We start from the raw sequence: 26,681 nt of genomic DNA on the forward strand, positions 1-26,681 counted from the left end.
GCTAGCTGATCATCAGTGCTGATGTGCTTCACCTCGACCACCCCATCTGCTACACATTCCCTGATGTAGTGATAGCGTGTGTCTATGTGTTTGGATCTCTGATGGAACACTGGATTCTTGCTCAACTCCTCTGCTGACCTGTTATCAATGAACAATCTGAATTTCTTTACTTCTTGACTGCACAGTTCTGCCAACAGTCTGCTGAGCCAAACACCCTGACAGGCACCAGTAGCTGCTGCTATGTACTCAGATTCACAAGATGACAATGAAACCACCTTTTGTTTTTGTGAACTCCAAGTTATTGCATTTGAACCCAAGAAGAATAAAACACCTGTGGTGCTCTTTCTCTTCTCTAAATCCCCAGCATGATCACTGTCAGTGAAACCAGTCAAATCTGAATGTGGCCCTTTGACAAATTTGCAGCCAAGCTTTGAGGTTCCTGCAACATATCTCACAATCCTCTTTATAGCTCCCCAGTGCTCTGAGTTTGGACACTCCATAAACCTGCTAACCATTCCTACAGAGAAGGATAGATCAGGCCTAGTATTCACCAAATACCTCAGGCTACCAACAAGACTTCTTAACTTAGTTGCATTGGAGACCAACTCTGGCTTGCCAGGCAACAACTTCAAGTGTTGCTCCATTGGTGTGTCAACAGGGTTACATCCCTTCATCCCTGAGATCTCAATAATTTTTTCTGCATAAGCACTCTGACACACAGTGATCTCACCTGGTTTTTGCTTCACCTCCAGTCCCAGGTAGTAAGTCAACAAGCCAAGATCACTCATGTCAAAACTTCTTTTCATCTGTTGCTTAAATTCAGCAATGCTCTTGCTGTCTGGCCCACAGATGATGAGGTCATCAACATAGACCCCAACTAGGAGTAAGACTGTGCCTGTCCCTCTCCTGTACACTGCATGCTCTTCACTGCATCTGATAAAGCCCAAATGCTTCAGTTCATGATCAAGCCTTGCATTCCAGGCTCTTGGAGCCTGTTTGAGCCCATATAGAGCCTTCCTGAGTCTAAGAACTTTCCCAGGATGTTTTGGATCAGAGAATCCTGGTGGCTGATGTACATACACTTCTTCTTGCAAGTTTCCATTCAAAAATGCTGACTTAACATCCATATGATGGACCTCCCACTCCCCTTGTGCTGCAAGAGCTAGTAACACTCTGACAGTTTCCATCCTTGCAACTGGGGCAAAGACCTCATCATAATCAATGCCATGTACTTGTGCATATCCCTTCACCACCAATCTGGCTTTATATTTCACAACATTGCCAGCTGGGTCCTTTTTCACCTTAAACACCCATTTAAGACCAATGGCCTTGTGATCCTTGGGCAGAACTGCATATTCCCAAGTCTTGTTTTGTTCTATAGACTCTAGCTCAGTTTTCATAGCTTGTTTCCAGCAATCTTCATCAAGAGCTGCCTCAACATTCCTTGGCTCATCTGCAGCTAGCATGCAGATCCCACTGTACTCAAAATCATGTACCTCATCTGATGAATCAAGCAAATCTGTCAGAGTTCTGAACCTCTGTGGTCCTTCTGAACTTGCAGAATTCTGGTCTGGTGGAGTGGCCCACCCATGACTCTGAGATGCACTGCCATGTGGGGTAGCTGGTGAGCTTAGTCCAGCTTGATCTGACCCTACTACATCCCCATGAACAGGTGAATTGTCACCCTCTGCAACTGCATCCTGAAACACAGGATTTTGCTCTGTTGTCGGATTTCTGTCAGTCTCCTCATAGTGAACAATGAAGGTTTCAGTCTCCAAATCTGAGTTGCTCTGTGTATTGTCCCAATTCCAAGGCTTGCCTTCATCAAATAGGACATCCCTACTCACCACCAACCTGCCAGTGGAGGGATCAAACAGCCTATAGCCTTTTGTACCTGACTCATACCCAATGAATACCATTCTGGTGGATCTGTCAGACATTTTTGTCAGGCCAGGGCCAACCACCTTGACATGAGCCACACAACCAAAAGTCTTCAGATGGCTCACTGTTGGTTTCCTCTTGTACCAAACTTCAAATGGAGTTTTATTTTTCAAACTCCTAGTGGGTGATCGGTTTAAGATGTACACTGCAGTAAGCACTGCCTCACCCCAAAATTTTGCAGGGACTTGCATTGACTTCAGCATGCACCTAGCCATCTCCACCACCATCTGATTTCGACGCTCGACCACTCCATTTTGCTGTGGAGTATAAGGAGTTGTAGTATAGTGCTTGATCCCTTGCTCATCACAGAAAATTGAGAACAGATTAGAGGTAAATTCTCCCCCCCTATCTGTTCTCAGCCCTTTCACCTTGCATTCAGATTCTACCTCAGCCCTTTGCTTAATTTTCTTGAAGCAGTCCAAGGCTTGGTCTTTGGTTTTCAATAATTCTACCCACATAAATCTGCTGTAGTCATCCACCACTAACAGAAAATATGAGGCACCACCTGGGGTTGGTGGAGTTATGTGACCACACAAATCAGCATGCAGCAGCTCTAGACTCTTTTCTGCTCTGAAATTTGAAGCTTGTGGGAATGGAAATCTATGTTGTTTCCCTATGACACACCCATCACAAATCTGCTCAACCCTGTCTACAATTGGCATACCTTCTACCATTCTTTTACTGCCTAAATCTCTAAGTGCTCTGAAGTTCAGATGGCCAAATCTGGCATGCCATCGCCAAGCTTCATCACTGGATTTTGCTAGTAAACAGACAGGTGCTGCTAGACCAAACTTGACAGTGTACAATCTATTTGCAGTTCTAGGAGCAGAAATCAACAAAGTGCGGGCTTGATCATAAACACACAGTCTCCCATTCTCAAGAACAACCTTAAACCCTTTCTCTTCTAACTGACCGAGACTGACTATGTTGCTTTTCAGTTTAGGGATGTAATAAACGTTGGTCAGTACCTTGTGTTCGTGATGACGCCCCTCCATCACCACTGATCCGATCCCTTCAATCTCGACACGGGAGCCGTCACCAAAGCGCACAGTACCGCGAACACCTTGATCGAGCTGTGACAGCGTTGATCGTGTTCCGGTCATGTGATTGCTGGCGCCGGTGTCCAGCACCCAAACTCCGTCAGGCACGTCGATGGGGACCACCTTCTCCATTAGATGCACGATCTGAGTTGGACTGCGCTCAACACCGCACGATGCCAACAGCAGAACGCCACCATGCTCACCGCCGCCGACGGCGACGTTCGCCTCCGCTTGCGCCGGCTCCTTCTTCTTCTCCTTTTTAGGCCGCTTGCAATCTTGTTCCCAATGACCGTAGATGCCGCAGTTCCGGCATCGGCCTTTTCTCCGCGGCGTGCCCTCGGAGGTCAATTTGACCTCGCCTGAGGCACCGCCTTCAGATCGCGCCACCGCCTTGTTCTTCTTGGAGCCACCGCCACCGCTTCCACACGGCTTGGCCCCGGTGTGGAAACGATGCTTGTTCTTCTCGAGCCAGTCCTCCTCCACGAGGAGAAGCCGGCCCATCTTGTCCGTGACCTTGTCCACCTTGTCGTCGAGGCGTTCCTCCGCCGCGCGCAGTCGCCCGATGAGTTCCTCGATGGTGAGTGTTTTCAGATCACAAAACATCTCGATCGAAACGACCATCTGATTGAACCTCGTGGGGGCCACACGGAGGAACTTCTTGACCACGCGTTCATCGTCGATCGTCTCGCCGAGCGTCTTGAGGTTGCCGACGAGGTTGGTGATCCGCATACCGAAGTCGTCGATGGATTCGCCCTCCTTGAAGGCGATGTTCTCGAACTCCTTCAACAGCTTCTGGGCGTTCACCTCCTTCACTCGATCTGCACCGACCCGCATCGTCCTCACCGCCTCCCACGCCTCCTTCACGGTCTTGTGCCGACCGAGCGACTGCCACATCTCCTTCGGGACAGAGCGCAAGAGCGCGCTCATCGCCTGCCGATCCTGCGCCCGCTTCACATTGGTACCTGGGTCGATCACCCCCCAAATCTCCAATGCTTCGTAGTTGCATTGCATCAGCATCTCCCACTCGGTGTAGTTGTCGCGCGTCAACATTGGCCACATCAAGGAGCTTTCCTTGACGCCGCCGGAGGAGCTCGAGTTTTCGCCCATGGCAATTGGCGGTGGTTGTCGTCGCGGGATCACGCGCTTCTTCCTCACAGGCTCTCGAGGGGGACTCACGGATCCACCGTAGTGCATCCACCGGGCTCTGATGCCACGTGTTGGCGCCGGAGTGGCTCCGACGCTGAGATCTTGCCGGCACCGGCGAGGTCCGATGCGCGGTCACCACGGGGAACCGCCGAGAACACACGCAAGAGCACGAGAGTGGACACGGGGTTTTTTACTGCAAAATGGCGCAGCATTTTTTTTGATGCATTTCATGTTCATATATGCCCGGCGTGATCCGCATCCCCCGCCACGACGTGCTGCTGCACGGTGCTCCTTATCTTTCGGAACCCGTGCGACAAGCACGGCGAGCCCGTCATGGCGGGACAGGCATGGTGGGCGCGGTCAAGGCGCAGAACGTGCAAGTCTCCGTTCTGCCCCTGATTCTACGCGCGTAATCAAACATGCTTACAACTGAATTACAATCGTGTAAACTATGCTAATGCACCTACATGCTGATACAAATTTTGTTTGACATGATTACAAAGATGCAGTGCAACAAATACCCCGAGGAACCAACGTTCAGCCAGCCTAATGTACCTCCTCCTAAGATCCGATCATCAAGGCGCTGGAGTGATGGGAAAGCCAATGCCGTCACATCCCTACTTCCTCACCGAGAATCTCAAGGAGACATCGACATCTTCCTCACCGGCGTCTATAGGAGAAGGGCACCGTCAGATCACTCGATGACCTCTACTGCATCTACCAATGGCCGACTACTCTAAGGATTATGGTTAGTCCCTCAGTCCACTAACGTGTTCACGTTAACTAGATTAGAGATCCTGTAGTTTAGCACCTAATTCTCTAATAGGTTGGCTAACTTAGAGAATTCATTGCTATTTGTTACCCCTATTTGGCATATCTACAACTTCATCTGATATGTAACTAACTTCCTTTTGCGCTTTGGATGGCTAGAGGACAGTTCTATAATAGGGTCTCGCAGTTGTCATTCGTCAGTCATCACCATCTTTTGCCCTGTGGAAACCTTAATCTTTGTGCTCTTTGAGTAACAGATATGGATGTTGCACTATATTAACCCAAACAGTGGGATGAATGCTATGTGATGGGGATATTCAGTTTGTTACCGCGTTCTGTAGATAATTTAGTCAAGTGCACAAGTTCACTCTTAGTTGCACTTGAATTTCTACTGTTCCGATGAGAAACTTGTGCTCTTCCTTCTCTTTGTGACAAAGATAACTCGCGCACAAATCCTTACTGTTGGAAGAGCTACTCATTTATTTGCAATGGAAGCCAAGTTTTTCCGTTTCCTGAAGATCATTGGGGGTCGGCTGCAAAGCGAGGTCAGAGAGCCAAGATCGTGAGCTGTTCCTGAAACTGGGCTACAGCCACGAAGTGCAGTTCACTGCTCCCCAGCTGCCCGTGTCTTCTGCTTCAAACACAACATAATCTGTGGCTCCAACATAAAAAAAAAAGGACAGGGTGCACCAGTTCGTCGCCGCTGTCCGGAGCTACAAACCTCCAGAGGTATTCAAGGGGAAGGGAATCCTATACATCGACGAGGGTTATCAAGCTGAATGAAGCCTGTGAAGAAGCAAAAGAAGTGATGACGAGAAGGCGATACAACTTTGTATTTGGTTTTTCCCCCCTTGATACCCATCTTTCTTCACATTTGTAGTGATGCGGATCTGGTCTTGTTGTCTCGTTTTAGGCAAGATGTCATGTGGGGCCACGCCTATACAAGGAAATGGTGCGCCCAGGATGGCCGCAGAGCCGCTAAGGATTTGGGCGCGGTCACCATACAGGCAGGTGCGCCAGCTGAAGATATGGGCGTCGTCACCAAGCATGCAAATCAGAAAGAAATGGCAAGTAGCTAGAAGGAAATAACAGCCGATCAAGGCCTTAGAATTAGGAGCAATTAGCTTCAATTTGTAGTGCCGAATGGCCTATATATATGAGAATACTTAGGATGAATAAGAATCAAAGTAAGAATTATTACCTAATCTCTCTTCTTCCTCTAAACGGACTGGAGCTGAGGGGCAAAACCTCGCCCAGCTACCACGGGTCACGGCTACGAACTCCGTAGCCGGGGTCCTGCTAGTCTCGGACCTGACGTCCTTGACAACCTGGTATCACGATCCAGGCCTTCCTCGCCTAGCCGATCATCTTCGCCTCCGCCGCCGCTCCGAGCTCCTTTTGCCCCGCCCACCCCTCACCAAGCCGTTGTCATAGGAGACCGGGAGGCCGCCCTACAGGCTACTCTGGACGCCCTGGCCGTCACCCTCAAGTCTCTGCAGGCATCAGTCGATGCCAATTCTCAAGCGATCCAACGCCTGAACGCTGCCCAGCCGACGTCGTCTTCCGCTGGCAACAAGTCTGCCATAGGGGAGCACCACTAGGACCGGCCGCCACGGTTCCAGAAATTGGATTTTCCGCGATATGATGGCAAATCCGATCCGCTCATCTTCATTAACTGCTGTGAATTCTACTTCCACTAGCAGTGCATCATGGAGGAGGAGAAGGTTTGGATGGCCTCCTACAATTTGGAGGAAGGTGCCCAGATGTGGTACATCCAGATACAGCAGGACGAGGGAATCCCGTCGTGGTGCCGCTTCAAGGACTTGCTACACCTGCGCTACGGACCTCCTCTGCGCTCGAACCTGCTCGGCGAATTGGCGGCGTCGCGGAGTACCAGGATCGCTTCCAAGCGCTCCTCCCTCGCACGGGCTGCCTGGACGAGGAACAACGGGTCCAGCTCTTCACCGTGGGCCTCCAACCGCCGCTCAGCTTCGACGTCGAGGTGCATAATTCGTAGTCTCTCGCCGGAGCTATGAGCCTGGCGCGCAAGCTCGAACCGCGGATGTAGTACGCGGCGCCTCCACCTCGCGCGGTGCCCTGAGCACTCTTACCGGTGCCTACACCACGTCTTGCTCTGTCGGCGCCGCCCGTGAACACCTCGACCGGCTCAGCCACAGTCACCTTGGAGGGCCGGCCGGTCAAGCGCCTCACCCAGGCTGAGCAAGAGGAACGCCGTCACTTGGGCCTCTGCTACAATTGTGATGAGAAGTTCGGCCGGGGGCACAACCAGGTCTGCAAGTGCCTTTTCTTGCTGGAGGGCGTTGTGGAGGATGACGAGGACGTTGAAGAGGGCGCCACCGAGACGAGCCCCCACTTCTCGCTCCATGCCATCACCGGCGTCCACTTCAGCGACACGATGCAAATCTAGGTCACGCTGGGCGACACGTCCCTCATCACACTCCTCGACTCCGGATCGACCCATAATTTCAGCTCTGAGGCAGCCGCACAGCGCACATGACTTCTTCTGCAGCACTGTCCTCACCTAACGTCCACGGTGGGCAACGGCGAGTGCGTCTCCTGCCCGAGCGTCATCCGCCAGGCCGCGCTCACCATCAGCGGTGACAACTTCGCCGCAGACCTGTTCGTCATGCCTCTCGCCGGCTACGACGTGGTCCTCGGCACACAGTGGCTCGCGTCGCTGGGGCCGATCCTCTAGGATTTCCACGCCCGAACGATGACATTCAAGCGGAACACGCGTGATGTCTGCTGGCACGGGATGGCAGGCCCTACTGCACCTGGCCTCCGCGCAACTACTGTCAGCGCCACCTGCTGGATGAGCTCCTCGACTCCTTCTCCGACGTCTTCACCGAGCCCCATGGGCTGCCTCCTCCTCACAGCCGAGACCACAACATCATCCTCCTGCTAGGATCATAGCCCGTGGCGGTCCGCCCCTACCGATACCTGGCGACGCACAAGGACGAGCTAGAGCGGCATTGCGCCACCATGCTGGACTAGGGGCTCATACGCTGGATCTCCTCGGCCTTCTCTTCCCTAGTCCTCCTCGTCAAGAAGGCCGACGGGTCATGGCATTTCTACGTCGATTACCGCGCATTGAACACGATCACCGTCAAGGATGCTTTTCCCATCCCGATGGTTGATGAGTTGCTGGATGAACTCCACGACGCCAAGTTCTTCACCAAGCTGGACCTCCGCTCGGGCTACCACCAGGTCCGCATGTGCCCCGCCGACATCGCCAAGACGGCGTTCCGCAAACACGACGGGCAGTACGAGTTCCTGGTGATGCTGTTCGGGCTGTGCAACGCTCCGGACATGTTCCAAGCGCTGATGAACGACGTCCCGCGCCTTTTCCTTCGCCGGTTTGTGCTCATGTTTTTTATGACATCCTCATCTACAACTCCTCTTGGGCAGATCATCTCCGGCACCTCCGTGCCATCCTCACCTTGCTGCAGCAGCACTGGCTCTTCATCAAGCGTTCTAAGTGCGCTTTTGGGGTTGCCTCCATCTCCTACCTAGGGCACGTCATCATCGAGGCCGACATCGCCATGGATCCCGCCAAGGTGCAGGCGGTCCATGACTGGCCCCAGCCCCGCTCGGCGTGTGCAGTATGGGGTTTCCTTGGCTTGGCGAGGTACCGCCACAAGTTCGTCCATGACTACGGCACCATTGTGGCTCCCCTCACGATGCTGTTCAAGAAGGAAGGGTTCTGCTGGACCCCCGACGCCACTGCGGCATTCTAGGCCCTCAAAGCCGCGGTCACCTCGGCTCCGGTTCTTTCCCTACCGTACTTCGACAAACCATTTGTCGTCGAGTGCGATGCATCAACCCACGGTTTCAGGGCAGTGCCCATCTAGGAGAAACACCCGATCGCCAACTTCAGCCGGCCCGTCGTGCCGTGACACCGTTCCCTCACCGCCTATGAATAGGAACTGATCGGCCTCGTCCACGCCATCCATCATTGACATCCGTATCTCTGGGGATGCCGCTTCCTGGTGTGCACGAACCACTACAGCCTCAAATTTCTTCTCGACCAGCGCCTTGCGACGATGCCACAGCATCATTGGGTCAGCAAACTCCTCGGGTTCGACTTCACCGTTGAGTACAAGCCCGATGCTACGAACACGGTGGCCAACGCACTCTCGTGCCATGACACTAAAGTGGGCACTGACCTCGCCATCTTCGCGCCTCGGTTCGACTACATCGAGCGCCTCCGCCAGGCTCAAGACACCGATTTTGCCTTCATCGCCATCAGGGACGAGATCACTGCAGGCACCCAGGGGGCACCATGGTCCCTCATCGACGGCATGGTGTCCTATGATTCCCGCCTCTACATTCCACTGGCAGCACCACTACTGCCAGAAATCATGACCGTCGTGCACGAGGACGGCCACGAGGGTGTGCAGCGAACCGTGCACCGCCTCCGCCGCGACTTCCACTTCCCCAACATGCGCCGCATGGTCCAGGACTACGTTCGAGCTTGCTCCACCTGCCAGCGATACATATCGGAACATCTTCATCTGGCTGGCCTGCTCATGCCACTGCTGGTCCCAAAGGCGGTCTGGACCGACATCGGTCTTGACTTCGTGGAGGCGCTGCCGCGTGTCGGGGGAAAATCTGTCATACTAACAGTGGTGGACCGTTTCAGCAAGTATTGCCACATCATTCCCCTGGCTCACCCATATTCTATAGAGTCCGTGGCTCAGGCTTTCTTCATCGACATTGTTCGATTCCACGGCATGCGTCAGTCCATGGTGTTCGACCATGATCCAATGTCCACTTCCAAGTTTTGGAGGGAGCTGATGCACCTCATGGGCGCCAAGCTGCACATGACAATGGCATTTCATCCACAATCAGATGGCCAGACGGAGGCAACCAACCACGTCATTGTCATGTACCTACGCTGCTTCACCGGCGACCGGCCCCATCAGTGGCTTCGCTGGCTGCTGTGGACGGAATACATCTACAACACGGCCTATCAAACTTCGCTCCGCAACACGCCATTCCGGGTGGTCTATGGCTAGGACCCGCCTACCATTCGGTCCTATGAGCCGAGCGAGACTCATGTCACTGCCACCACCAAGAGCATGGCTGACGTCCGCTACCGGCTTGAACAAGCCCAGGCAGTCTAGAAGCTGCACTACGACAAGTTGCACCGGCAAGTCTCCTACGCGGTGGGCGACTAGGTTCTACTACGTCTATGCCATTGGCCGGCTGCCTCACTGGCCCAGGTGAAAGGTCCTTGTTGGTTTTGGTAATTGAGTGACAACCTAGGTGGACTAATTGTGTTTATGTGAGATACACAGGTGATTAGTCCACAGGTACATGTGTGTGAGCAACATATGCCATGAAGGTGAAAATGGCTTGGAGATGTTGCAAAGCTCACACATGTGATGATGAAGGAGCTTATTGCACATGAGACATGACATTGAGTCATGTGATCAAGGTGGAGAAGATCAAGACATGACTTGGCTTGATGGACCGGTTGCAAGCGTGAAGGGCAAGTTGAAGGCTTTGGAGTGATGGACCGCGTGGCGGTGAAGCTTGAGCAAGACTTGGCGCCGATGGAAGATGGCAACGGTGAAGAGCAAGTGGAGTCAAGATCGATGAACCAATATGATCATGTGATGATATGAAGTGGATCATATCATTGTTGATCGTGTTGGTGCATGTGTTGCATCAACATTGAAGGAGATGGAATGGAATGCGCAAGGCAAAGGTATAACCTAGGGCATTTCATTTCACCGGTCATAGGTGTGTAGAGAAGTTTATGACCGGGTTTAGGATAGATGGCCGTACTATCAAGAGGGGCAAACTTGTTTGCATATCGGTCATCTAGTGTCACTCGAGTGATCTAACTTTGCATTGTCGCTAGGATCGAGTGGCGTGGCTAGTTGAGTGGCTAACATCCTTTGGGAAATGATTGTGAAAATGCTAACACACATACACATGATGGTGTACACTTGGTGGTGTTGGCACATTTACAAAGGAGGTGGTGTTTGCAGGGGTGAGATGGGTTTTGGGTCAACGAAACCAACATCATTATCCTTTCTCTTTCTGAGTTCTGTCATCTCATATCTGCATATATAAAAATATAGTGTGAGGATATATAATATATATATATACATGTAGCTTTATATATATACACTTTAATAGTAGAAAATAATCACACTTACAGACAATAGCAGCTAATGAGACTTTTGTCGAGAGAGTCCAGGTGGCATAGTTGGTGTAATTCTGAAAACTCGACATATATAACGTCATCGCCATGGAAGTAATGTTGGTTTCTAACTCTGACAGAAACAAAGGTCCTCCCCATTCACACGCCACCATGTACCACTTGTTTAGCAGGTACATTTGCATACCCAGTTCACCTAAGGCCTCAGGGTTGTATAGACTCTTTCCATGTTCAAATTTCTTACAAGGATCCACTTTCAGAGCAGATGGTCCTTCAGCGAGCACTTGGGCAAAGTCCAAACCAGTATCCTCATAAAACCGAGCCAGGTCCTCAAAATCGACGTCCAGTACGTCTAAGTTTGAACCATATTCATTACGAATGACAAGAGGGGGGACTGATTGTTGCGATTGTTGTCTGAGTTGTGCAACACCTTTCCCTGCTCTAGTCTTTTTCTGCTTCGCCTCAAATGACTAGGTGAGAGAGCGGTCGTAGTCCGATTTTGGTAGGGTCTTTTGAGATTCCCGCTTTTTCTGGTCCACCTTCTTTCTTAGAAGATCTGGAGGTATGTAGAAGTAAGGTTTCTCTGGGTTCTCCCTCGCTTCTCGTTGCTTTCTTACTTTTTTGAAGAAACTGCTCACATCTTTTTATACTGTAGCATTTAATTCCTTTTCACTTTTCTCGTAAGCCAGCTTTTGGGGAATAACTGGATTAGAGGAGACTTTCTTCTTTGCCAGCTGGTGGGCCAATGGCTTTGTTTGCGGGGCGGACCTCTTAGGAGTTGGCTGCTTCTTGGCCATGAAGGGAGGTGGTGCAGCCATTGGAGACCTCCTTGGAGGCGTTGGAGACCTCCTTGGAGGTCGTGGCTGTGGCGGCGTTGCATAATCATTGCTCGGAGCACTATGATGATCTGGAGATTGAATAATTGGACTTAGGTTGCCAGAGGCCCTGCTGTATGAGTACAAAAAAGAATAATTAGGTATAAGAAATTGTTATTATTAATCATGCATGTTAATAGGAAATTAGTGAAAAAATTGTTTCGTTCACTTTTGTCCGCACCTATTGTCTGGCAGTTGAGGAAGCGGCGGTGGACTAGAGACCCTAGGAATAATGATGTAGCGCTTGCGCCATAGTATGAACGTCTTCTCTGCTTCTCCTAGAGTCTTTTGCCCATCACCTCCTGGAATGTCAAGAGCCAGATCACTAAAACCTTTGTTAACTCTATCCAGGTGGTATTATTGCCCCATGGATTCTTGGTGTCTTGGTAGGATCTGGAGGAGAAAAAACACCGAGAGCCACCATGATTGTGGCATTCCGTTTTGGAATATGTAGCTCACATGATGTAAACGGTGCAGTGATGTCATCCACTGGAAACATAGCATTTCGTCATCTGTATTTGGCAACTTCGTGGAAGCATAGCTGTTTTTCAACTGATCAGGGGGCTAATATTAATGTTGATTCCTGGATCTGATGTCTGCCTTTGGGCACTCATTGCTATTTGCACTTGCTTTATGATTTTGTCCTGCATTCTAGCTTGCATGTCTTTTTCGCGCTCCTGTGCTTGAAGCAACGCCTCCCGTGACTCACGAACATATTCCTCCAACCTGCTGATCTGTGCTGCTTCCTCATCATTCCTTCTCTGCCAGCTTCTGTAGGTATCTCTGTCGTTAGGAAAACCATGCTCCCAAGAAATATTCCGTCCTAAACCTCTTGTTCGGCCATTGTGTTCAACAGTCCTGATGGCATACATCAGTTCATCCTTCTCTCTATTGGGCCTGAACGCACCAATAGCTTTAGCTTGTAGAGCATAAGAAAATCTTTGTGTTGCTCTTTCAAGTTTTGGGCCATGAACCAGCTTTCCGGTCTCTAGGTCTAGTCTTCCCTTATGAGCGAAAAACCAATTCTTCGCGCGTTTGGGCCAATTGAGTGATTATGGTGTGATACCCTTGCAAGAATGTCCGCTTCCATTTTTTCCCACTTGGGAATGGCAGTCGCGTAGCCACCTGATCCCATGCCATGGTGGTATACCTTCTGTCGGGCATTCTCTTGGTTCCTTCTCACCCGTTCCTCACCCTCTTCCAATGTCTTGTACTGTACAAAATCATTCCAGTAGAGCCTCAACTTCACGAGCGGGCCACTAGTATTGAAATTGGGCGTTAGGTTCTTCTTGACGTATTTCGTGTATAGGGATTTCTTCCAAGTCTGAAATTGTGTGGCCATCTTCTTCATAGCCCACTTTCGAACTAGTTTCTTCAATTCATCATCGTTGATAGCATCATAATCATCCGCTTGCAACATGAAATGTTGAAGGATATCATCCCAAATTAAATTCTTATCAAGATCAGAGACAAAACTAACATGAGGCTCGTTGATCTTTTGCTTCCATTCAGGGCACTGATTGGAAGTCTATCCCTTACAAGGCACCCACAGTGTTGCACGAATTTCCTTGCATGTGGACCAAGTGGTTCGCCTGTCTCGATATTGAATTCTGATATTATGTAGCGCCCCTCCAATGGCTTTTTCGGGCCTCGAATATTTTTGCTTTTCGCCGTTGTGGTCGTCGATTCAGAGGGCTACGTATAAAAAGAATAAATAAATATCATGTGTACACATAATAGATGATAGATATTCAAATATATATATATATATATATATAATATACAAATATATTTATATAATATTCAAATATATATATAAATATATATACCTTGCCAGTGTTTTCTTGCATAATATTTTCTTGGTTATCTCCAAGAGCCAGGTATTGACTCCCGTCATCTACATCCTGCTAGTCACCATCGGCCAATTGAGTGCCGGTGTTGATAATATCCATCATTTCTTCATCCATGTTGTCTCTCGGGGCAGCCATCTAGCTTTTACACCACTAGATATATCTATAAAAAATAAAAACTATATCTATCAAATATCCATCAAATTCTAGCTCAAAAACATGTTTAAATAAATAACCATCCGTACTAGTTGACCTTGCTTACGTGATCATCTCGGCGAGCATTTCTCCACCGGACGGCACTGTACTTGGCCATGGAAGAGCTCCGATTCTACGAGGAAGGGAACACAGTCTTCCACGACCGTTGCCGCTCTCCCTCGTAGAATCAAAGCTCCTCCTTGACGTCCGTTACTGCTCGGTAGAGAACATGCTAGCCGAGATGAACACGGTCCGCCTACGTGATCAACTAGTACGAATTTTCTACAATTTTCTAACCATTTTCTAAGTTTTTCATTTCATGGAAAAATTAATTCTAAAAAATAAAAGGCATGATTTCTAAGTATTTCATTTCATGGAAAAATTAATTCTAAGTGACCTGCTCGACATCGGCGAGCTCGCGGGCATTTCATGGAAAAATTAATTCTAAGTGACCTGCTCGACAAAATTGTGAAAAAACAAACGCTCTCATGACCTCACACATCTTCTAAGATCACGTAAGCTTCCGTACTAGTTGACCTTGCTTACGTGATCATCTCGGCAGGCATTTCTCCACCGGACGGCACCGTATTTGGCCACGGAAGAGCTCTGATTCTACGAGGAAGGGAACACGGTCTTCCACGACCGTTGCCGCTCTCCCTCGTAGAATCAAAGCTCCTCCTTGACATCCGTTACCGCTCGGCAGAGAACATGCTAGCCGAGATGAACACGGTCCACAAGTTCAACTAGTACGGATTTTCTACAATTTTCTAACTAGTCCGCACCAAGGAGGCGGAGGTATGCCCGCCCGAGTACGAGAACTACGTGCCCTGCTACTACAACATCACGGACGTCGTCGAACGTCTCGGATCTGGGGGCCGGCGTCATCATAAGCTACCGCGCAAAAAGGAGGAAACAACGAGACATCGGGCCACGCCCGTGCTCCACTGAGCTCGATGGCTCAGTGCAAAATCGCATTACAAGATTGCCGGCACGAGGGCTCAGCACACGCATCCATCCGATTACAAAAGGTTGGAGCAATTAATCCATCATAAACGGATTATATATGGTGGTGGCGGTGGCTCACATCCAAGGTGTCAAATGCGAGGTCCAGCTCCTGCAGCCAAAAATCATGTTAGAGACTTAGACTTAACTAAAAACAGTAATAATCTATTTCATTACAGGCCGATGGTAAATATGGCTGCAGGAAAGCCCATCCATTCGAGCTTTGCCGAGCTTTGCCTCTTAAGAGCAGTAAGTATGGTTAGGTGAAATCAAATATCGCCATGCAAAAGTAGCAGACTAGCTAAATTGTTACCCTCAACCTCAAGTGGCATGGGTGATTGACCGGTAATAATAGTGGTACACGTCTTTGCCATTTAATTTGATCATCGACATGCACATGCAAATACATATTACATAGGGCCAGGCACAAGCATAAATATCAGTATGATTCATGGCCTCAGTCGCCCACATTCTAGCACCAAGGAGCCTAACATATAAACAGAAGTATGCACCAATTGCAAAGGCTACTAGCTAGCACCAAATCAAAGCGATACATTCATTGAGCAACGACACTGATCAACGAGTTGGCCATTCATTGAGCAACGACACTGATCAACGACACTGATACATTCACTGAGCAGCAAGAGAGTGCAGAGGAAGAGGGAGACCGGGCCAAACCTAGAGAAGACGTGCCGTAATACAGATGTTGTGGCCTGCTGCGGATCTTGGAGAAGACTGCGTCTCGCAGATCTAACACAAGAACGAGGGCTTTAAAGTTCAAACATAGCATAGAGAGGAGGATGAAGAAGGGGATGAATTGGAGGAGATAGACACCTCGAAGAACCTTGACCCACTTGGGGGCGAGGTGGGCCAGGACGAGGACGACGCGAGGCGTGCGCTGGCCAGTTAGAGAAGAAGCGCGCATGCGCATGGGGCCAGCGGGGGCGGCGGCGCGGCTGGATCCGATTGGAGAAGATGAGGCGATGGAGAAGAAGGCTTGGTGGCTATTGGATCCGGTTGGAGAAGAAGACAGCGGAGATAGAGAGGAAGAGAACTAAGGGAGAAGGGCGTGGTTTATAAAGGGGGACCTATAGTCCCGGGTGATTGTTAGAACTGGGACTAAAGGTTCTTTAGTCCCGGGTGATGGTTAGAACCGGGACTAAAGGTCTGACCTTTAGTCCCGGGTGTAGCCACGGCCCGGGAGTAAAGGGGATTTTGGCGGCCCGCGAAAATGCAGCCCATCTTTAGTAGTCCCGGGTGATGGTTAGAACCGGGATTAAAGGTTCTTTAGTCCCGGGTGATGGTTAGAACCGGGACTAAAGGTCTGACCTTTAGTCCCGGGTGGTTGGTCCACCCGGGATTAAATGTGGGCTGCAGTTTGGCTTCCTGCCAGTTTGTAGAAGTTTTTCCTTTTTTTATATATTTCTTTTATATAAATATGCAAAGAGTTGTTAATTGCCTAGTAAATAAAATATTAGCAAAAAAAATACAAAAAGAATTCTGGACCTGGTTTTGCATTATTGTATATAAGAAAAATCTGTAACCTAAACTCTTTTGTTTTACCATATAAATATTTAACATAGTGTAAATAATAATCATAATTTTCACCATGCAAAAATGTACTACTTAATTAAAATCATTAAAACTATTGCTTTTCGACAGGAAATTAGTTTTCACATCTTATTGACGTTGATCATTTGTTTTTTCATCACACATTCTCCACAGGAAATCCACCGTCAAGCAGAAAATTCATTTAAATGGTAGAAAATATGAATACACGACAGAAATATGAATACACTATATATATCAAGCGGGCATAGTAGTGAACTTCTTCTTAACATATATCCCTTGGTTATGATCGCGCCGTAACCATGGAGTGTCCTCATCATTTAGCTGGATGCTTGGGTCTTTGTTCACTGTGAAGGGTGGAATTCGGTCATCCTTTTCATAATCCTCTGATATGTCTAACTTGTATTCAATTCCGATGATGTTTCTTTTCCCTGAAATAACTATGTGGCGCTTTGGCTCATTGATTGGGTCGTTGTTGTTTTTTCCTCTCTTCGGTTTTGTAGACATGTCCTTGACATAGAACACCTGATTCACATCCTTGGCAAGGACGAACGGTTCGTCTTTGTACCCAATATTGTTGAGGTCCACGATTGTCATTCCATACTGGTTGTCGACTGCTACCCCGCCTCCAGTCGCCTTTACCCATTGGCACTTGAACAAAGGTACCTTAAAAGTAGGTGCATAGTTTAGTTCTCATATCTCCTCTATGCGGCCATAATATGTTTGCTTATTTCCATTAGGGTCGGTGGCATCTACGCGGACACCACTGTTTTGGTTGGTGCTCCTTTTATCTTGGGCTACTGTGTAAAATGTATTCCCATTTATCTCGTACCCTTTGTATGTGAGGATATGTCACGATGGCTGCCTAGCCAACAAATATAGTTGCTCATCAATACTCTCATCACCCTGACATTCTTTTTGCAACCAGTCGCTGAAAGTTTCCATGTGCTGACACGTAATCCAAGCTTTAGACTTCCCTAGAAACTCGGATCGGAGCAACTCTTTATGTGTCTTGATATACGGATCCACCAAGGAGGAGTTTTGTAGAACTGTGTAGTGTACTTTATTAAAATAATTGTCCTACGTACCAATATATGTTTTCTTCCCTAGTGTACCCTTTCCACTTAGTCTCCCCTCGTGTCGCGATTCAGGAACACCAATCGGGTCAAGGTCGGGAATAAAGTCAACACAAAACTCAATGACCTCCTCTGTTTCATAGCCCTTGGCGATGCTTCCTTCTAGCCGAGCACGGTTGTGAACATATTTCTTTAGGACTCCCATGAATCTCTCAAAGGGGAACATGTTGTGCAGGAACACAGGACCGATAATGCTAATCTCCTTGACCAGGTGAACTTGGAGGTGTGTCATGATATTAAAGAAGGAAGGAGGGAACACCAACTCAAAGCTGACAAGACATTGAACCACATCATTCTGTAGTTTAGCTAGATCCATTGGATCGATTGCCTTCTGAGAAATTGCATCGAGGAATGCACATAGCTTCACGGTGGCTAGACGTACATTTGGAGGTAGAATTCCTCTTAATGCAACTGGAAGCAATTGCGTCATGAGCACATGGCAGTCATGGGACTTTAAGTTTAGGAATTTCTTCTCTGGCACATTTATTATACCCTTTATATTCGAGGAGAATCCAGATGGTACCTTGATGCTTGCTAGGCATTCAAACATGCTTTCCTTCTCTTCTTTGCTAAGAGTGTAGCTGGCAGGACTTAAGTAATGGCGTCCATCATCTGTCTTCTTTGGATGTAGATTGTCTCATTCTTTCAAACATCGTAGGTCCTGTCGTGCTTCAAGTGTGTCCTTAGGCTTCTCATACACACCCATAAAGCCTAGCAGGTTCACACAAAGATTCTTCGTCAGGTGCATCATGTCGATCGTGCTACGGACCTCTAGGACTTGCAAATAGGGTAGCTCCCAAAATATGAACTTCTTCTTCCACATGGGTGCATGACCGTCGGTGTCGTTCGGAACAGGTTCGCTGCCATGTGCCTTTCCAAATACTACTTTCACATCCTTGACCATATTGAGTACATCCTCACCAGTTCGGTTGCCCGGCTTGGTCTAGTGGTCTGCCTTACCTTTAAAATGCTTGCCTTTCTTTCTTAGGGGGTGATTCGCAGGAAGAAATCGACGATGGCCAAGGTACATGACCTTTTAACATTTTTTCAAGAATATACCTTTAATGTCATCGAAACAGTGCATGCATGCATTATATCCCTTGTTTGATTGTCCTGAAAGATTACTTAGAGCAGGCCAATCATTGATTGTTATGAACAACAATGCTCGCAGGTCAAAGTGCTCCTGTTTGTGCTCATCCCACACACGTACACCTAGTTTGTTCCACAAAAGTAGAAGTTCTTCAACTAGTGGCCTCAGGTACACATCGATGTCGTTGCCTGGTTGCCTTGGGCCTTGGATGAGCACTAGCATCATAATAAACTTACGCTTTATGCATAACCAGGGAGGAAGGTTGTAGATACATAGAGTAATAGGCCAAGTGCTATGACTACTGCTCTACTCCCCGAAAGGATTCATACCATTGGTACTTAAAGCAAACCTTAAGTTTCTTACGTCATTTGCAAACTCCGAGAATTCTCTATCGATTGCTCTCCACTGGGACCCATCAATAGGGTGTCTCAACATATTGTCTACCTTACAGTCTTCTTTGTGCCATCGCAATAACTTTGCATGGTCTTTGTTTCTGAACAGATATTTTAAGCGTGGTATTATAGGAGCATACCACATAATCTTGGTAGGGATTTTCTTCGTGGGACATTCGGCCTCAACATCACCAGGGTCATCTCACCTGATCTTATACCGCGATGCATGACATATCGGGCATGCATCTAACTTCTTGTACTCCTCGCCACGGTAGAGGATGCAGTAATTAGGACATGCATGTATCTTCTGGATTTCTAATCCCAAAGGGCAGACTACCTGTTTTGCTTCGTATGTAGTGACAGGAATTCGTTATCCTTCGGAAGCATCTTCTTTTGGATTTTCAGTAACTCCCCAAATCCCTTGTCAGATACACCATTCTTTGCCTTCCATTGCAGCAATTCCAGTGTGGTACCCAACTTTTTCTGTCCCGCATCACAAGTTGGGTATAGCAATTTCTTGTGATCCTCTAGCATACGCTCGAACTTGATCTTCTCCTTTTTTACTTTCGCATTCTCTTTGTGCGTCACGAATGGCCTGATTAAGATCATCAGCGGGCTCATCTTCTGCCACTACCTCTTCTTTAGCTTCACCCATTGCAGTCTCATTGAAGGCACCATATTCAGCAATAATGTCATCGTCGTCCCATTGTTCTTCTTCACCTTCTTCCATTACAACCCCGGTTTCTCCGTGCTTCGTCCAACAAATATAGTTTGGCATAAAACCCGACTTCAACAAGTGTGAATGAAGACTCCTTGAGCTAGCATATTCCTTCAAATTCTTACATATGACACATGGGCAGCACATGAAACCATCGCGTTTGTTTGCCTCGGCCACACGTAAGAAAGAATGCACGCCCTCAATGAACTCTTGGGAGCGGCGATCAGCATTGTACATCCAATGCCGGCTCATCTGCATTACATGACATACATACCATATTAAAACCTAGAACTTAATTAGTTAATTATACGACATGCATGCCACCACACAAGATATTAATTTATGAAAGTCTCGTTACAATGTAGACAATCCCAACTACCACTAAAAAAACTAAAGCTAAAATGCACTTCAGCAGCATAAGGATTTCGCGACCAATCCCAACTAAAACAGACAGATCATGCGTTTGTTCAACATCTATGGGCTTCTTCCACAGGATCACTGCCTCATCAGCCACCGTAGCCGCCTGTGCAAGAGAGTTTTGCACGTGTTCAACATACTCTTCCTCCTAGTACCAGCCTGAACATCCAGTGCCATCCCACTGAAATTAAAATAAAAAATTAGAACTTTAATCATAATCATCATGAAAATAAGTATAAATTAACCATAATCATCAAATGCGACAAAATAACTCACATTGCGATCCAGACACTTGTAGAAGATACGGCCTTTGTTGGGACACTCCTTCCTCACCCGGTACTCCATCATAATCTTCTCCTCACACTTGCTGAATGCAATGAGAGGGAGGTCCGGCCTCAGTCGCTTTGGAACCCGAGGACCCGGAAGCAGTTGACATCTACTCTCTATACTCATTTTTAATATAATATGAATTTCTCATTTTATAAACAAAGAAAATTAAAAAAACTCTAAAATCATCTATATCTCTAAACCATGAAGTGTGCTATGCATGCTAGAAATAAAAGCTGAGTACTAGTTTTGAATAACTACTTTAACCTTCCGTCATCCAAATATACAAACTTTAAAGTGATTTTGAGCTTAAATGGCTTACAAATAAAAAAAAATCCACCATAAAAAACCACATATATCTAGTCCACAAAATGAGATATGCTACTGATGAAACATGAGAGTATAAAGTTGGTAACCTTTAGAACCGAAGAATTGATGGAGGAATTGAAGAAATCTTGTGATTACCGGCGATGAGGAAGAAGAGAGGCCAACGATGAAGCAAGAACACTGAGCTCGAAGTGGCTCGGGCTCGGGGAGGAAGAAGGGCGGCTATATAGGAGGGGACCTTTAGTCCCGGTTGAAGACAAAAACCGGGACTAAAGGTCCCTTTCTAGTCCCGGATGGAGCCTCCAGCCAGGAGGGGACTTTTACTCCCGGTTGAAGAGACCATCCGGGAGTAAAAGTTAACCTTTAGTTCCGGTTGGTAGCTCCAACCGGGACTAAAGGTCGCCTGCAGCAAAAGCCTGCCGCAGTAGCCGTTGGGCAGGGACCTTTAGTCCCGGTTGGAGCTACAAATCGGGACTAAAGATCTCTCTAGTCCCGAGCGCGAAAAATACCAGGACTAAAGTCAAATTTCGAGCTGGATCAAAGGTCGTTTCTCTACTAGTGACCATTGTCTTAGTCTTAGCCTTAGCCTTACATCAGGGGGCATTTAATGAAGCTGTAGGACCATGAGTGTAAGTTACCAGTTCCATTTTGTTGACATGACATTATTTTGCACATTGGATTGAATTTCTTAGTGGAATGCTTTCTTTCAATGTTGTGTCTTTGGATAGATTGTTGCAAACTGAGTGTAAAGTGTGAACATGACCTGAGAATTGAAGCCGGGAGCCTAGAATAGATGCATGTTTGCATGGTACTAGTATGATTTATACTGTCACTCAATCTGCAAGACTGAACGATAATAAAAGGTTAGACTGTACCAATATTATCCATTTGTACTCACCGATTTGGTCATTGTGATAATAAGATACTTGTAAGATTGCTATAGGTTTACCTATATCATTCCATATACAGAAATACTGAATGCTTTGCAGGCCTAGAGAAACATGATGAGCATTTGTGATTTGTGCTGCTGTGGTATGCGACCAACGAAGACGACTGAAGCAGTGAATTTGTAGGATTTCAGAAGTCCAGACTGAACACTATTCCTCAGCTGACACCAAATGAATGGAAATGCCGCCGCCATTGCTGCCGAGCAGGCTGATAACTGAAATCTGGCTCAATGAGTTGCAGTGTCATATTGTATTTGCAAACTAGCCTTTCCCTACTCTTTTTGAATTCATGAATCATGGTGTGTCGTTCAAAAAATGAATGAAATATGTGAAGCTCAGGGTCCGTAATTTAATAATCGGTGACGGTGCCTGGAAAGTGCCAAGCTGAATTTGAACCAGCTGACCAGTGTCACCTGGACACGTAGGCACAGCACGTGGCACGCAGGCAGGCAGCCAACCAGCCATCGTACTATCGTAGACTCCAGAGCAGTGCTGCCGCGTGGATGCACACGTGGCGTGGCGGGGTATACAAAATGAGCAGGAGTGCAGCACGCGTCGCACGGTTCACCGGCTGCTGGCAACTGAATTGAACACACAAAAAGTGCTCGACTCGATCGATCACCCGGTCTAGACCAGTTCACCACCATGGAGGAGGCACAGGCGCCGGCGACGAGGGCGAGAACTGAGGACGCGCGTCCTCCCGGCGACGGCGGGGCCTCAGGGGCGAAGCGCGTGGAGGGCGGAGGCGACGGTGCCAGCCGGAGCACGGCGAAGCGGGAGGCCGAGAAGGCGGCTGCGGTGGAGGCGGAGGGCGCCAACAAGCCGCTGCCACTGCCGCATGAGCGGGTGCCGCAGCCACGCGACGTGTACGACGAGCAGCATGAGAATTTTTTTTAACACTTTTTTAAACTAATTTTAAATCTAAAGCTGTTTTTTTTTTCAAAACTAACACTTTTGGCCGCACCTATTGCCATGGCGCGATGAAATGCTTGTGCCGCGTCATGCATGGTGGCGCGGCAGGAGGCTGACGTGAAGAAGACCGGGGCCGCTGACCGGTGACGTGGCAGTCTCTACCACGCCACTAATCTTAGTGCGGCAGTGACGCGCCACGGCTCATGGCGTGGCAGGATCAGATAAATATCACCGCGAGCCACCCCTGCCTCGAGCCGCCCGCCCTGCCTCCTGCCTGCCGCCCCTGCCCGAAGCGCCGCCGCCGCCGCGCCCGCAGCGCCAACCGCCTCCGTGCCTGCACGCCGACCACCGCGCCTGCCCGCCTGCCCCGCCGCCCGCACGCCACGCAGAGCCCCGCCGGCCGCCCGCCCGCGCCCGCCCACTCCGGCCGCGCCACGAACGCTGACGCGTCACGGCCGTCGGCCGCCCGCTCATATCAAGCTAGGCTCTCTCGATTTCATGTTATTATGATTGTTATTTTAGTTAGGGTTAGTGATTTAGGATAGTTAGGTTAGTGAATTTGTTAGGATTTGTTAGTGATTTCGGATAGTAATTTAGAATTTGTTAGGACGGTGATTTAGAATTTGTTAGTGATTTAGGATAGTTAAGGTTTGGTTAGGTAGTTAGGGTTTAGGTTACTGTTAGTTAGGATTTTGGGTTTAGGGGTTGATTTTGGGTTTAGGTTAGGTAGTTAGGGTTTAGGTTACTGTTAGTTAGGATTTTGGGTTTAGGAATTGATCGTCGCTACTTAGTAGTGCGTGATACGGCGATTTGGATGACTTGATGAAGTTTCGTCAAATGCTTATTTTTCTAGTGAAGTTATTTAATATGTCTATTAATGTTACTTTGAATATATACATGTGCTTTTATATTGTGTTCGTATTGCATAACAAGTAGTTCAAATTTTGCAATGCTACATAATGTTAATTTGAATATTGTTAATTTGAATACTCTAACCCTTTGTTTATCAATTTGTAACAGGATGGTCTCTCCCACGCAGCACCCGTTGTACCCCATTCTTGAGGTGGAGTACGACCACCAGCACCGAGCACACATCTTGAGTGACACCGACGCACAGGTGGTCTTGCCTACTTTGAGTCCCCGCACACACACCATGGCGCACCAGTGGGACGAGCGTTACGCGCCGTATATATGGCATGCCGGCTTCCTCGAGCTTGTCCTTGTTGTCAACTACGGTCTTCCTCCCCTTGACCCAGCACTACTTACTGCAGCTGTAGACAGGTGCGAGTGCCTTCTTTGTACGTAAAGATTCTTATAACAAATTTCAGTCAACTAACAGTCGCTCTATTCTTATAATAGGTGGAGGCCTAAGACCCACACGTTCCACCTACCTTGCGGCGAGATGACCTTGACTATACAGGACGTAAAGGCTATCTTTGGCCTTTGGTTGGGAGGACTTCCAGTGATGGGTATAGTGGACAACGATCACTGGAGGGAGTTGGTGGCTTAGTTCACTGGCTTTATTCCACCAGACGATGAGGTTTTAATAAAAAATAAGTGAGCAATTCAAGCCTATTTAATACTTGCATTACTTTCCTGTAGCCATCGGGTCTTATTTTTCTTTGGTGAATTTCAGGAAAAGTTCTGGAGTTTCGTCGTCCTGGATCACATAGCGCTTTGGTTACTTGGACCCACACACTAAGGAGGCTCAGATCGATAGGTTCGCTAGAGTGTGGCTCTAGCACTTCCTTGGTGCTTTCCTCTTTCTAGACGCCTCGGGCAACACCATCAGCTGGATCTTCCTTGACATACTACGCCAACCATGGGAGAACATAGCGGCGTACAGCTAGGGCGGCGCTGTCCTGGCATGGACGTATAGACAGCTATGTGTTGTCTGCCGTTGCACCTTAGGGTATGCGAACCTTGGGGGTGCTCCTACCTACTCCAGGTTTGGTATTGGGAACGATGGCCCGTTGGGAGGCCCCTTAATACTGGTTTACCGGTAAATACTTCGGTTCACTATATTCTTCGAGGCAGTTACATATGATGAGATTATTAATGGCTAATTCATTATCGTGTTCAATGCAGCAATGGAACGTGCAGGATATACTCCGTACAGCTCTGTATATCTGGACGAAAGTAGAGTTAGTTAGAGGGAATGCGAGGCGCAAGTACAGGGAGTGCACGGATGGTCTCGATGTCCTGACACAGCACTAGGTTACGCTCTCTTTACTATCATACATGTGTCTTGTTCGATGTATACTATATCACAACCTAACTCAATTACGAAATGTTCAGGTGCATTGGTGTCCTTGGGATGCTCCGGAGCTCCAGTACTATCTCAGTCCTGTCACTAGGGACGAGTCAGACGAGTATCGCTGCAACGTCCCTCTTATTTTCTTCCACGTGGTCGAGATTCATTTGCCCATCAGGGTCTGCAGACAGTTTGGAAGAATGACAGGCTGCCCACCATTGCTTTACTCCACCAACCAAGGATTGCACGGGTGCGTTATCGATTAATAACAAAGCTACAATTCAGAGGTGTGTGTGGTACAAGTAACATTGTTTTGTTGCAGGTATGACCACAGGAAGAGATACAAGAACAAGGATTGGCGCGTGACACACAACGCGCACATCCACTTGTGGGAGACTAGGGAACGGCAGCCAGTCCATGCGGGTCCTCCACATGACCAGCACACCTTCGACGAGTACCTGCGGTGGCTTCACAGGTCTACAAGGACACATATCAAGCCACCGTACACTGAGGAGGCGATTGACGAGGACTCGGTGGAAGATGTGATCAAAGATGTGTACGACGTTGCCTCTAGAGAGGACACATAGCTACAAAGAGCCCCGCTTCAAAGATACATGGTAAGATACTTGAATGGTACAATTTGTTATCCTTTTGGTATTAAGTGTGTGTACTAAAATTGTCCAACCGCGTTTCTGTACCTAGGCGACACAATTGTCAAGGATGTCCAACGAAGTAGTGTTCCGTCTTCACGAGTCTAGAGGGCAGGGGCCAGGCGTTCTCGAGGCTTTTGTGGAGGTAAACATAAATTTGTCCGTTCCGAAAATATTTCTTTAGTGTATATGTATTTAGAAAATGCACTAACTTTAACGTCTATTTATGCAGAAGGTGAAGAAGAGCTGTAGGAAGCTAGCTCAGAAGCTGAGCTGCATGGACACTCCTTATGTGGAATGGCCACTCCCGGTGCGGTCGGGTGGCACGTCTTCACCCTCTTTGAGGACACCAGCCGGTGACACGTGCCACTTCCACAGTGCGTACACCACCACATCATAGCTCTGGGAAGGACCCTGCAACCGAGGACAACGAGGACGATGATGACGACGACAACAACCCCTCAGGCTTTCGCAGACAGCACGGCCAGTGAGACGATTGGTCGTAGGACGAGATTGGCATGTGTTAGCTAGGTGGTGCCCCGCTTGGTAACCAAGGAGCCTCACTGGTACTAACAAAGGTAGTTTCTTTAAGTACGTAGGCTCCATGAACTAACGATCATAAAGATTATAAGTAATCATGCATATCATATACTTGCAGGGTACGAGCCACATGCACCAGTGACGCGACCACACCGACGTTAGCTACACTCCCAATGTGTTGCCAATAAATCCGAAGAGACAGAGGCGTCCGAGGGATCCTTACACTCCTGGGTCTTAGTTTGTTAGGTCGAACGAATATTGGCGTCTGAAACTTGCAGGCTTAGTTGGTTATGTTATGTCGAACTTATGTCAAACCAATGAAAATTTTATGGGGCTGCTTGTCAACTTGCGCACGGACTGCATTTATTTGCTTCATATTCGTTTCAATG

General features: G+C 48.2%; 1 protein-coding gene across 1 annotated transcript; it reads left to right on the forward strand.

The window, feature by feature from the left end:
- Positions 1 to 8,048: 8,048 nt before the first annotated feature.
- On the forward strand, positions 8,049 to 8,656 carry LOC136503853 (uncharacterized mitochondrial protein AtMg00860-like). Its single transcript, XM_066498799.1, has 2 exons — positions 8,049 to 8,214; positions 8,328 to 8,656. Exons 1-2 carry the CDS (start codon positions 8,049 to 8,051, stop codon positions 8,654 to 8,656), a joined length of 495 nt encoding a protein of 164 aa, XP_066354896.1.
- Positions 8,657 to 26,681: the final 18,025 nt, after the last annotated feature.

This window comes from Miscanthus floridulus, chromosome 14 (assembly GCF_019320115.1).
Source record: "Miscanthus floridulus cultivar M001 chromosome 14, ASM1932011v1, whole genome shotgun sequence".
In the NCBI taxonomy this organism is placed as follows: Eukaryota; Viridiplantae; Streptophyta; class Magnoliopsida; order Poales; family Poaceae; genus Miscanthus; species Miscanthus floridulus.

Excerpts from the sequence above, each read along its gene's own strand:
- LOC136503853 (XM_066498799.1), top strand. The coding sequence starts at position 8,049 with ATGGTTGATGAGTTGCTGGATGAACTCCACGACGCCAAGTTCTTCACC. Across the intron at positions 8,215-8,327 it reads GGTGATGCTGTTCGGGCTGT|ATCATCTCCGGCACCTCCGT; the intron begins GCAACGCTCCGG and ends CCTCTTGGGCAG.